This window comes from Pseudorasbora parva, chromosome 7 (assembly GCF_024679245.1).
Source record: "Pseudorasbora parva isolate DD20220531a chromosome 7, ASM2467924v1, whole genome shotgun sequence".
Classification (NCBI taxonomy): domain Eukaryota; kingdom Metazoa; phylum Chordata; class Actinopteri; order Cypriniformes; family Gobionidae; genus Pseudorasbora; species Pseudorasbora parva.
In genome coordinates this window covers 6,788,330-6,802,754 of record NC_090178.1, presented here as the reverse complement: position 1 = coordinate 6,802,754, position 14,425 = coordinate 6,788,330, and the positions used below count along the sequence as shown (strand labels likewise).

The 14,425-nt window shown below is 39.0% G+C and overlaps 1 protein-coding gene across 1 annotated transcript in view; it reads left to right on the top strand.

Annotated features, from left to right (window-relative positions):
- znrf2b (zinc and ring finger 2b) overlaps nucleotides 1–14,425 on the top strand; it is a 66,871-nt gene that overhangs the window by 25,548 nt on the left and 26,898 nt on the right. The window contains exon 2 of the mRNA XM_067447898.1: nucleotides 10,579–10,674. Within this exon, the coding sequence (XP_067303999.1) occupies nucleotides 10,579–10,674 (96 nt within the window). The remainder of the gene's footprint in view (nucleotides 1–10,578; nucleotides 10,675–14,425) is intronic.

Below are 14,425 nucleotides of genomic sequence, written 5' to 3'. Positions count from 1 at the left end.
ACAAGACATCTGCTCAACAGGCTGTGGTCGTCGCTGTCTGATTCCCCTTTCATGATGGGCCATACATTTTCAGTAGTAGACAGATCTGGACTGCCGTCAGGCACATCCACTCTGGTGTAGAGTAGGGTTCCTCAAACTCGGTCCTGGAGGGCCGCTGTCCTGCAGAGTTTGGCAGGTCTGGCATTGTCTTGCTTCCCAGGAAAGGTGTCATCTTGATGACGGTTTATGTCTCTGTACAATCCCAGTATATGCCCCCATCAATGGTACCTTCACACATATGCGAGTCACCCATACCATGCACTCCCATACAATGACAGATGTTTGCTTTTGCACCTGTCACTAATGAAAGTCCGAAAGGTCCCTTTCATCTTTGGGACTGAGAACTCTGTGTCCGTTTTCCACAAAAACAAGCTGAAACATGGACTAGTGTGACCACAGCACGCATTTCCATCCCCAGAGAACTCGCAGGCATCTGCATAGAACTGATTTATAGCTTTCACCTTGCGTAACAGAGATTCAAGTTGCATTTCTTGATGCAGTGTCAGACTGTTAAGTGACAGCGGTTTTCCAAAGTACTCCCGAGCCCATGTGGCTATATTTAACAACAGCATGAGTGTTTCTCATGTAATGCTGTCTGAGAGCTCAAAGGTGACGCACATTCAATGGAAGTCTCCTGCCTTGCCCTACACAGACTAAGATTTCTCTGGAGTCCCTGAATCTTTTCACAATGTTATGTATTGTAAATAGTGAAAGCCATAAATTCTTTGCAATGTTGCATTGAGAAATGTGATTTTTATTCTCTGTGTTAAACCTTCGCTTTTGGATTTAACCTTCTGAATGCGTGCTGACGGGTGCTGATCTGTTTAACGGGCCGTTGACTGTAGGATTGTCCGGCTTTCTAACGCTCCAGTGGGACATACAGCCATCAGGTCTCTGTTAAGCCTCTTATGTTTCATTCAGAACAAATCATTACGCTTTTACACTGGTAGATGGGCTTCAGTATATGGCCTACATATATCTGGGGATCTGGGCAGAAGAGAGGTTTCGTAGTAAGATGAGATGTGCAGCACACATTGCTATTTGCTATTCTTTATTTTACTTAACTTGAATACCCTTACTTAAACTCTTTACCTAAAAAAACCTTGTACACATTCCCAGTGTATTGTATAGTATAAAATAAATATATAAAGATTTACAGTGGCAGCTCAGAGATGTACAGCATTTAAAGGGTTACTTCACTGCTTTTTCATATTAAACTATGTTTTTCCCTTAACTAAAACGAGTTGATACATACCTCTCTCGTCTCAGTGCGTGCTCTTAATCTCTCTGACGCGCGGTGACGATCTGATAGCATTTAGCTTAGCCCACTAAGCTCAGTTCATTCACTATGGAGCCAAACAGAGATCAAGTTAGAAGTACCAAACACCTCCATCTTTTCCCTATTTAAATACAGTTACACGAATAGTTGAACGATCAAGTATGGTGACAAAATAAAACGTGGTACTTCTCTAATCGGATTAAAAAGGAGAACTATAATGTATGGCGGATTAGCACTTCTGAGAGTACTTCGGCTCGGCGCAGTAAAAAGTCCCAGCCGAAACATCTTTCCTCACACCTCCCCCTCACTCTCTCATTTCTGTCAATAGGGAGATGTGAGGAAAGATGTTTCGGCCGGGACTTTTTACTGCGCCGAGCCGAAGTACTCTCAGAAGTGCTAATCCGCCATACATTATAGTTCTCCTTTTTAATCCGATTAGAAACGCACCACGTTTTATTTTGTCACCATACTTGATCGTTCAACTATTCGTGTAACTGTATTTAAATAGGGGAAACGTGGAGGTGTTTGGTACTTCTAACTTGATCTCTGTTTGGTTCCATAGTGAATGAACTGAGCTTAGTGGGCTAAGCTAAATGCTATCAGATCGTCACCGCGCGTCAGAGAGATTAAGAGCACGCACTGAGACGAGAGAGGGATGCATCAACTCGTTTTAGTTAAGGGAATAACATAGTTTAATATGAAAAAGCAGTGAAGTAACCCTTTAAGTATGAAATTGAATGAATAAATGTAGGCTTAAATTAAAACTACATAGTCTTCAATATACAACATTTATTAAAAGCTACTGTATTAAAGGTCTTTTTTTTAATTAACATCATTTTAGAGGTTAACGGTCCCTTTAAGGATAGCGTGTTCATTAGGCTGCTGCTGTCAATTGAAGACCTGCTCACATCTCATATTTAGACGCACGTGATTTTACTTTCATTTTAGACATAAGTTAACCGACTGTGTTTATATGTTAACCTTGTGTGTATTTGACAGTATTAGCGCAGTAAGACTGTCTAGTAATTACGTGTGTTTGACAGACGTTTAGTGCATGCACTCAATGCAAAACAGTGCATGCATTGAACAGTCCGTGCCTCGCCGGTTAAACATTTCATTCGCGTGCATGTTTAACCGGCTAGTCTTTAAAACGCGGCTAACATCCCCTAACTTTAGTGTATAAGATTGGATATTTGCTCATATCAGCGGATAGACTCACAGGCACACTCAAAGAGAGCAGAAATAAACTGAGAGGAATATTTCAAACGGAGGGAAATGGAAATAATTAATTAAATGCAAAACCGAGCGCGTATTGAACCGTGAATGCCATACCGAACGGTTCAATATTATATTGAGTATTGTGACATCCCTAGTATTTTGACACCCTGGGCCATTTGGTGGAAAACACAGTGTATTAAATCCACGGAGCCAGCAAACAAACTAGATCAGAGATTGCAGATCCTACTCCACATTAAAAGCTTCTGCATCAACCTAAAAAGCTACAGCTAAGCTAAATCAACTCATCAACTTGCAGTCAAAGGCTCGTCACCTTCCATTGTCCATTGCGCTTATTCCTGTTGCTTGTTTTCAAACTAGTAACCACCGTGAGTGTCGAGTCTGAGGAGGAAGAAGCAGGAGAAACAACCTGCTCCAATATTTTGAATTCAGACTGCAGTACCCATTTCAACCAATAGCTGTATATTACATACTGCACCTTTTAATGTGATTATTGGATGGCAAGCATGCTATAAATGTTTGGCAAAGATTTGTTCATGCACCAACACATAAAAAACTGCATAGACTAAAAGTTTAATCTTGAGATTTAAGAATCCTTATTAGTATTGATCAAAATCAGAAATCAGTATTGTCAATACAGCCCTGGATTCCACACAGATAATATGTTTAACTCTTGTAGTTTATTCACGTTGTGTGCACAAAATAGACACCGAAAGGTCCAAAATGTGCCATTGATGAAATGCTTATCACAGTTTTGTCCCTTCAAAATCAAGCGTGCTTCTTCATTCAAATGCGCTAACGTTACTCCATTGTTGTTCTATGTATAACGTTACACTAGCGTTTTCTTCTCCACGCTTGAGGACGTCACCGCTTTGTCTGCGCTCGTCATCACCCTTCTAAATTAAGATTTAGCAAACGTTTGTGTGATACCAGTATTACTGGTGTTCTGAGGTAATTCAGAGGTAGTGAACATTAAACCCACATGCATAATTGTCTGTTTCTGCTGATGGTGTCAATAATGTTGCATAATATTTCAAATGTGCACTCTGACATTCTGTAAATGTCATAGCTAAAGGTTGAGTAAAAAAATATCTGGTCACTACGTCCTCCAAAAAAAACCTGCTGACGTTGTCTTTCTCTGTCTTTGCCCTTGCTGCTAGTGCCTTCATCAAAAAATTCTGCATTTCTTCTGTGCTTAGCATTCAATTTGGTGATTGCAAGCTGCACTGCTAGTAAATTAATAACTTGCCCAATCGTAGCTAATTGCATTCCTGTCTCCTTTTTCGAAGGATGTCTTGTTTTATTTACTCTTGGTTACTAGGTTACCAAAACCACCATAATCTGCTCGAAGAACTAGATGGAAACCCATTCGTAATTTTTTTAATATTTCATGCAATTTGAAAAAATTCACTTCACATTTGGATGGAAACCCAGCTATTGTTCTGTGCCGTTTTTTTCTGTCCAAATGTATTAGCCCTTTATAATTCAATCTGCAAAAGAGATGTACTGTAGATTGCCAAAACATATTATGCAATATGCACTGAAGAGTGTGAAATTGTTGCAGCACAAGTAACATGAGAAGTTTGATTTTACTCTGCACTGGAGTGACAGATTTGAATGTTAACATCCTCTGTTGGGTCCTTAGGTTTTTTTATGGTTATTGTTTTCTCAGCCATGGGATGAAGCCAATAGGTCTGATGGCCGATTTACCAGCAGGGGTAACTGCTAACTACTATTACTGTCGGCTGTCTCTCCAGTACTGCTCCAGCAGTAATAGTTTACACAGTAAATAAGACTCAGCACTTAGTGACTGTTGCACAATGTGCCACAGTTGTTGAAGTCATTAAACTCTGGTACAGCTGTAATGAGAGCAGACGGGCAGGAGTCGGGTTTCAACTGCTTTTGTCCGCTGTTTAAAGCAGGTTTTGTGTACCTGGTGCAGGTAAACATTGTTGACTCATTCTACTCTACAGCCTGGTATTATTCTCAGAAATCAGATAGTCTAAAGTGCGCTTTATGATCTCTGTTTAGCCAATTCAGTCTACTCCTCGACTATTGTTCGTTTTCAGGCCTTGTTAATGTTCTTTAGGGACAGAAGATTATGATTCTGATTGATTGTGATTCCACTTAAAGATGCCCATAACAAGCTATTATTATTTTTAAATGAGCAAACTACAAGAGAAGAAACAAATATTTTCTCACCAGGATATTGTCATTTAAAAGTTGTTTCTGCAGCTCTCAACTGATGTTGATGTTGACATGTTGTGTTTTGGCCTGAAGCTCCGCCCTCCACCTATCAACCAATCACGAAGTCAGTAGTGTTTCTGCATCCGGGTTGTCAGATCTTCTCTAGTTACCACAGCTGCAGCTACAAATGTTCCTGCTGATCCTGCAGTCTATCTGGCAACCTCGAGTCAGGGGGGTGGGGGAGAGGGGATAGTGATTGCAGGACCAGTTTTGGCCACAATCTTACGTACACTTCCTTTAACAAGCATCGGCAACCACAACAAGACCAATTTGGCCGTGATCCTGGGGTTTTCGCAGATTTTGGAAATTAAGATCCAGCCAAAAGTTGTGGTGTGAGCTTGCCTTAACCGGGCTCAGATATCATCTTTAAAGGTGCACTGTGTACATTTTAGCGACATCTAGATTTAAGGTTATGAATTGCAACCGCTCACCCCTCCCTTTCAAAGCACATAGAGGACAAAAGATGTTGTCTGAGACAGCAGAGTGACTAGCGCTCTGTAGAGAAGTTTGTCCGTTTTAGAGCTGTTGAAATTGCTCAAATGACGTTCAAATAATACCTCTAACGACCAGGAATATTCAAACTACTATTCAAACATCTGGGTGCGCATTTTGTCAATTACAGGACAAATTAATACAAAGAGACATAACTACTTGTATCTATACATATTGTATAGGTAGTCTATTTAAGTTTTTACATATTTGACAATGTATTACTTACACAAAAACAAGTAAATTAACTAATGGCATAGACTGCAGAGCGCAGACCTCTCTCTCTCTCTCTCTCGCTGCGCATAACGAACAAAATGAACAAACTTTGAGTGCTAAACAAAAGTTTTGTGCAAGCAATTTAAGGTCACGAGACTTGCGACTCTTGTCCCAAATTAGGGCTGCACGATATTGGGAAAAAATTACATAGCGATATTTTTTCCCCCAACGATATATATTGCGATATGGAGAGCCATCAATTCAGGCTAAAGTCAATAATTACCATTCCATGTTATTAATAATTTCACTAATAAGCAAGCTTCATTACAAGTGACAAAAAGAAATGTGGGAAAGTATGTGCAAACATGAAACTAACCTCCTGTAGGTGGCAGCAGGTGACCGTCTTAATGAGTGAGTCACTGAGTCGTTCATTCAAACGATTCATTCAAATGCCGAATCGTTCACGCTTGTTGCTGTGAGTGAGACGCGTTACGGTTCTGCTGTGAACGATTATCACTGCTGAAATAGAACAAAAACACTAAATACTGCATCTAAAATGTAAGTGACTAAGTGAATGTTAATTAGTTGTTTATGGAACTGTAATATGAAATCAGTGTCATTTTCAGTCGTGATGGTATTCAGCGACCTTATTATCATCAGTTCATTATATATTATCCACAATCGATCGCCACTTACACTAAATTAATGCACAAACATTCTTGCATTTTTGTGATTCGCTAGTTATTTTTTGTTTTAATCCGGCTCTTGTCCGTCAGTCAAGTAAAATTCTGTTTCACTTGTCCTTTCAAAACACCCACTTGTCCCGGACAAGCGTTCATGTCGAGCCCTGCTTTGTATTCGTTGTAAAGATCTTTGTGGTGTCGTTTTAAGTGATCAGACAAATTGTTGGTGTTTTCTTGTTTTGTGGCCACAAGACACTCCATACAAAGTACCTCTTTTTGTTCAACATCCTCCTTTATGTTCCCGAAATATTCCCAAAAAGATGATTTCTGGTACGAAACGGCGGTCGGTTCCTCTTCGTCAAGCATTTTAGCAGTGAATGTTTGGCCTTGAGCAGTGAGCAGCGGCACAGCGAACCAATCACAGTGCAGGTACGCGGAACGTGCATGCCACTCCAGCAACAAACTCATGTTTACTGTGTGCTACCGTTCTCTTAATACACCATGGGCTACTACCCTTCACAGCGCATGTTCCGGCGATGTGACTATCGCTCACGCGCACATCGCGATATCGATGTTAAAACAGAATATCGTTCAGCCCTATCCCAAATATAGCAGGCTTCATTCAGTGATTGAAACAAATATTATTAATCTTAATTGAAGTTTTACAGTCAGTCAGTACAGTAGTGTACACTTTAGTAATGCTTCTGTTTAATGTTAAATAAAATTAGGCACGCTATGCTAACTGTATCTTACACAGCTCGCAGCTCAAAATTTTTACCTCCTACCGACCAAAATCCAACGTACTTCCGGACATGACTCTTTAGATTTTGGAGGGTTAAAATCGCTTTCTCTGCCGCGGTCGAGTTGGGCTCTGCACTTTCTGCCATCTTCACTGCAAGACGTGTCAACTTTCAGCAGTGACAGTGCGACTCCTGTCCTGTGACCTGTCCCTGAACCCCCATGCGCGCGCTCACTGGCAAAGCAGACAGCCACACCTCTACTACCGTGGCGGGGTTTTTTCCGCATTTTTTTAAATTCAAATATTAATTTTCACCTTTGAAATTCGTTTTTTTTTTTTTTTTACTATACGAATATATATTCGAAATTTAGAATATTCGCTGACAGCCCTAGCCCGTTTTGGGCATTTTGATGGCGCAAAATGATGATTCACACAAGTAGGTTTTTCAGAAAATTCAAAATGGTGGGAAAATTTGCATACCAGAAAATGGCATTATAGGGCGCATTCGAATCGTATTGAGCCAAGGAATCAGAGGAAAAATGAATTTTGTTTCTAGCTCTTAGGGGTCAAAAGTTATAAGCATAAACATGAGTGAAATTTTGGACAGGTTGTGGCACTAGAGGGATTGAGTTAGAGGCACCAAATTTGCTATAGTGGCAGCTCAGACTTGCCTCTATGAGTGTGCCAAATTTCACAACTTTTTACCATACGGTTCTATGGGCTGCCATAGACTTCCATGGCGGAAGAAGAAGCATAATAATTATAGGAATACTAACAGGAATACTTCGCACCTTCGGTGCTTGGCCCCTAATAAATAATAATTGCAAAGTAATATGAATAATAATAATAGTCATTTGAATTATTACAATATTAGCTTAATATCTCGGTGGGTACTTCAGTTGGTACTTCATGTTAATATTTTTCTTATAAAGCTGACAAAATAAGTTTGGAAGACACCTAGATAAAGTTGAAGTCCCTGTAGAACGCAACAAATATTCTATATTTTCCTGAATCAGAAAGTCTTTCCCGATTTTAGTCATATAGAACTTTTCATAGGGAATTAGCTTTTCAAAACAATATTGCTTTAATAATGTCTTAAATTGTTTAAGGTCCTCATTTAGCGGTTTAGAAAATTTTTCCTTTGCTTTGTGGATTTGCTCCGCATAGTCTTTTTTTGGACGGTGAAAGATGTCAAGCTGTCATTTGTGTCTCCTCTTCCTCAATAGCACATTTATGCAAAACACCCGCAGTGCACGTCACATTCAAGCAACTGTAAAATTTTGTCACAAGGTCGCCACGGGTCAATGGTGTCACAAGACGCCATCAGACCTCTTCTCGACACAGCTGCCAGTGAATCATATCATTGAGTGTGTTCATCCAGACTCAGAGAATGTCTCATGTTGTCATAGTTCAGCTGTATTTAGCCTGTGTGTTTCAGCTGCCCACACTGAGATGACCCGACTCACTCCATCCAAGACAAGCCCTCTTTATTGTGTCTGTTTCACTTTCTGTCTCATGCTAGGCCTTGTCTTTGCGAGCCATTTGAACCTTTTCTGGTTGGTCAGCTGATCATCCTATTTTTTCCTGCACACAGGAATTGTGTGCAGGAAAAAATAGATTCCTCTGATTCTGTGGAAAATGCCGACAGAATTGTGGAATCCAGTCATAAAAATGGAATTTACTGTAGAACATGACATTTTGACATTTACCAAAATTTGAATGAATAAATCAAAAATAAGGCTATACGCTTAAACTAATTGCCTTGTGGCCTAGTTTCTGTAAAAAATTAAAGCACACAAAAGACTGTTGAAATATGCATGCATTCTGCATGTCTCTGTTTGGTCTAACACACTTACTCAAGCACGCGTGATGCTCATGTTTTCAGCGTCTGCCATTTCACACCATTTCATTTTCAGAAAACTATATTCAGATAAACACAAACTCAGGTCTTCGGCACTACAACTTTTTAGGGACTGTTTACATAGGGGGCCCTATTTTAACAATCTGAGTGCATGGTCATAAGTGCACAGCACAGGTGCATAAGTCTGAATCCACTTTGGCTAGTTTAACAACGGAAAAAATGGTCGTTGAGCCAGACACATGGTCCAAAAGGGTTGTCCCTTAATGAGTCGTGTGTGTTTTGGGTGTAACGTGCAATAACCCAATTAGAATCTCCCATTCCCTTTAAAGGCCGGTTGCATTCAAGCCATGATGGATTTTCTATTTACATGGTGGAATTTGTGAGTGGAAAGACTGAACGCTTTTCCAGAGAGGAATCCTTTTATTTTTAATATTTAAAAATGTTTGTGTGTGCGTTTCTGTGTGTATAATGAGAAGAGTGTACACACGTTGTGTACCCGTCTGTAGGCGCATATTACTAATGTGCCCTTTAAATAACAAAAAAATACTGAGCTATTGATTTTAGACCAATTTTTTGTTGGTCAATTTCAGCTCCTCAAAATAGCAACACGCCAACAAGGGACCTTAAAGGGTTAGTTCACCAAAAAGTAATTCTGTCAATAATTACTTAACCTAATGTTATTTGACACCCATAAGACCTCCGTTCATCTTTGGAACACAAATGAAGATATTAGTGTTGAAATCCGATGGCTCAGAAAGGCCTCCATTGGCCACAATGTCATTTCCTCTCTCAAGACCCATAAAGGCACTAAAGACGTCGTTACAAAGCCCATCTCACTACAGTGGCTCTACAATCATTACATGAAGCGACAAGAGTTTTTGTGCGCAAAAAAAATAACTAAATAACGATTTTTATAGTGACAGCTTGTTTCAAAACAAAGTTCTGAACGGTCATTAATCACCGTATTGATTCATGATTCGGATCGCCAATGTCATGTGATTTCAGCAGTGTGGCAATTTGACATGATCTGAATCATAAATCAATACGCTGATTCATAACCGTTCGAAACTTTGTTTTGAAATTGGCCCATCACCATATAAGTCGTTATTTAGTTTTTTTTCGCACAAAAACTATTTTCGCTTCATAAAATGATTGTAGAGCCGCTGTAGTGAGATGGGCTTTGTAACGACATCTTTAGTGCCTTTATGGGTCTTGAGAGAGGAAATGACATTGGTGTCAATGAAGCTTTTCTGAGCCATCGGATTACAACACAAATATCTTCATTTGTGTACCGGAGATGAACGGAGGTCTTTCGGGTGTCTAATGACATGAGGGTAAGTAATCAATGACAGAATTTTCATTTTTGGGTGAAGTAACCCTTTAACACACCTCAATTTCAGACCAGACACATGGGCACAAGGGCATTTGCTATTTAAACAATGTGGCACTAGAAGTAAAAATGTTAACTGCGCCGGGCTGAAACTAACAAAAAAAAAAAACTTGCATCAGTGTGATTTTGAATTCACTTGTGCTGTTTTACCATTGTTTTTCTGTGCAAAAATTCACTACACGGATATCTGCACTCGCCTCTTGTAAAGCGTCTCGCACACAAGTGCCATGTGTTTAGAAGGCTGTGTCAAGTTGAACTTTATTAACTTGCCTTTGCACTGCATCTCGCAGTTTTAAATGCAAAAACACATTCTCTGTGTGAACAGCCCATTATTGATTCATCATTGCACACCTAAACTCATTGTGAGCTCATGTTATTTTCCTTTATTTTTTTCTACAGGTTTCAAGTGCCCCGTCTGCTCCAAGTTTATCTCTTCAGATGAAATGGACCTTCATCTGGTCATGTGCTTGACAAAACCTAGAGTGACGTATAACGGTAAGAATGTTTGTGTTGTTGCCTGCTTCAAGTGAAATGCTTATACAGTGGAAAATATGTTTGAGTCTCTCCTGTAAAGAAAGAAGGAAAGAAAGAAAGGCATTGTGTTTGGATGTATTTCAGGTTCCAGAGGAGAGCGTAATGCTGTAATTATCTTTGCCTGTTGCTTCTCATGTTAAGACCTGGCAGCCGCGTCTCACTGTTTTATAGTCCACAATCTATCTAGCATAAACCGAACAATTTGGCTGCTGAGAAAAGGGTTTGGTGATTTGTTGCAGTTAGGGCTGGGCGATATGGCCAAAATTTCATATCCCGATATAGCTCATTTGATATCCCGATAACGATATACATAACGATATAGCAACCTTTCTATTAATTCAGTTTATGAATAGTCTATACAAAATTGCAATGTGGAAATGCAGTTTGAAATGATATACAAAATAAATAAAGGTAGTATGGACTACATTTTTATTTTATTTAGAACCTTTTTTTAAAGCAAGACTGTTAGTAAAGTTAACACCTGCCTAGGGATGTTTACCGATGAACGTTTGACCGATGGCTGACCGTATCAACGTTAACCGATCAAAGTTGTCGGTTAAAATAAATAAAAAAGTGATCTCTAAATTAGGCTATTATAGACAGTGGACTAAACGCTACTACAGTTGGCCGTCTCATTCCAAAATCTTTTTGTGTGATTGAACATATCCCTCGCACTCAATTTTTCATAACTCGCCTGTTTGTACTTAATAAACCAATAAAAACATTTGGCGCGAGGTCACAGCGTTTGGGTTTGCGCGCTCACAAGGTTTGCAAAAAGTAAACACTCGAGGTTAGAGCCAGAGCAGACGACAGTATTAAGCGTGCCTTTCGCTTAAGATGGGCTTACATTTGGAAATATATTACATCTTCATTTCAGTGGTAGGCCTAACACATAAGGTGTTGATCGTCTTTCTTTATTATTGTTAGCACTACCTCAAACTAAAGCGGCGTCTCTTCGGAGCTGTCATTTTCTTAAATGAGCCGCGGCAATGTTTCAAATGAGCTTCTAAGGCTGGACAAACGCCTTTATTTTCAACGCGATCACCTTGTACCCAAACCATTTCGAAACTAAGGAGCCATTTGTCCTCTGATTACAAACAAGCTCCTCTGCGGCGCGTTTGCGGGACTCATGTTTCGCGCTGTGGGGGATTTTAAAAAAGTGACGTGAGTGGAAGGGAGGCTGCAGCGCGTGTGTGTGTGTGAGTGAGAGAGCGAGAGAGAGACAGAGGGAGCGCGTTTATGTATTGCATGGGCATGCCGTGGCGTGAGGTGCATCTTGACGTAAAATTCTGCCATAAACGCCTTATCGTGGCGTAAGCGATAGAGCCTTATATAAAACGATAGACATTTTCTATCGTCCAGACGATATATTTCGTCATATCGCCCAGCCCTAGTTGCAGTGTTATGGATTCATGTTCAAACTACAAATTTTCCAGCGGTTGCCGTTTGTTTCTTGCACAGAAACATGCTCTGACATGCTGTTATGAGGAGCTTTAAGTTAGAGCTTTATGGCATGTCTTGCAGCTTTAATATTTATAATGTGTTGGTTTATTAAGGGAACGTGTCTCATCACTAACACACATTAGGCAACTCCTGTCAGGACATCTCTGTCTATCCGACTTTTAACACCTGATACTAGGAGACGTAGGTCTGGGCAATTTAGCTAAAATGATACCTAATTATTTCACAGCTTTTTAATTGTATTTCAGTTTTATATTTGTGCATTTGCTCTAAAAGAAAAACTTATGTAATTATTGTTATAATTATTATTAAAAATGTATGTTTTTGCTTTTACTGTAAGAGTTGGATTATAAATGTTATTAATAATAATAAAAAATATAGTATAGTATAACTATATTTTACTATAAAAATATAGTCAAATATAGTGTTATAATAAAAATATAGTATAGTAAAAAGAAATATATAAAATATATAAGCATATACATATTGTTTATTCTTTTAGAGGAAATGCATAAATAAAAATTTCAGTAATAATGATGATGATGAAATATGTGCATTTCCTCTTAAATTAATACTTCCACGTACGTCACAAGGCGTGATCTTTCCAATGTGATGACGGCTTACATCATGAAGAAGCACAACACTGAAGTCTAGCATTGGTGGTTATATTTTTAAGAAAATTGCAGATCGTTTCGCTAGATAAGACCCTTTTACTCAGCTGGGATTGTGCAGAGCCTCTGAAGCTCTTTGAAACTGCATTGATTTGGACCTTCAACCCGTTGATTGCCATTAAAGTCCATTATGTAGAGAAAAATCCTTGTATGTTTTCCTCAAAAACTTAATTTCTTTTTAACTGAAGAAAGACATGAACATCTTGGATGAGATGGGGCTGAGTAAATAATCAGAAAATGTTCATTTTGAAGTGAACTAATCCCTTAGCATGATGGCTCTATGTTTATGGCCCTGATCTTTGTCTGTTGTATGCGCTATGCGAGTGTGTGTATGTCTTGACTCCAGCTCTAGTGGGATGTTAGTAGCAGGTGTAAACATGGCTTCACTGGCTTTCTCTTATATTTCTGCAGAATACTGACTATTTTATCAGTTTTAAAAAGTCTAAATAGTTATAGTCCTATAGAATCTGATCAGCCATAATCCTTAACCTGAGTGTGAATTTGTCCCTTCTTTTTGTCTGAATCTTTTAGTCATCTTGTTTTTATAGCCCTTTGTCATGTTTTTAGGCATCGTCAGTTTCCATAAACTCAACGGGACAGATAGAGTCCTCCGTGCAGCTGGGGAATGTGCCAAACCGAGAGATGCTATAGTGAAAAATCTGATCTAAAACAACATGAGATTCCCAGCGGTTAGTGCCGTGGCTGCTAGGTTTGTGTGACAGAGAACCACCATTGGGGGAAAAGTCGAGCCTTTTAAAGTCATTGGCATCATTGAGAGCTGTATTAGAGTAACACAGTTATTAAACTTACTAATTAAACCGTAAAATATCTGCAAGGCTTTATTAAAAAAAATGTACACCATGCTTTGCTTTACTCTATTACTTCCATTTACTTTATCTTTTGAGGCTCTCAGTAAAGTGCACAGTGTTTTACCAGGTCCACAGATATCGGACTGTTGGGAGAGTTTTTGGCTGAGAATGAAAAATACCCCCCTTGCTCATTCTTCCTCCCATTGACGACAGCAGCTAATTTTAGTACATTAACACAACAGCATTTAAGGCTGCAAATAAAGCAGCGTTGAATAAAAATCAATGGGTCTGTTTGAATGGGGATTCTTTCTCTAAAAAACGCTGTGGACAATCACTGTTCATGCTGTTTTTGAACACATTTATCTTTCCATAATATATCCTTATCCTCAGTTCTTCTATCTTTTTTTGCTTTAGTATATTGCTAGGTAGTGTACTGAAAATTATGCAATATTAGCTAGTACTTCAATCCACCCTCAGCACATTTAAACTTTGTAATGTGATGTATTTATGAGTCAAATGGAGTATTCAGCAATATTAAATAATGGGCTGTACATATTAGCAGTGGTGTTGCAAAGGAAAGCTTCACTCTTGTCTATTATATTTAAAATAAATTGTTAAAGTTTATATTACACATAAACATGCATACATGCAATATAAAAATAAACAAGTCATACTGAGGAATTATCCACTTACCAGGGCATTTATTTGAGAAGCAAATGTGGACTCAATTGTGATTTACAGGTTATCTTAAAAGTTATCATGAAGTCAAAA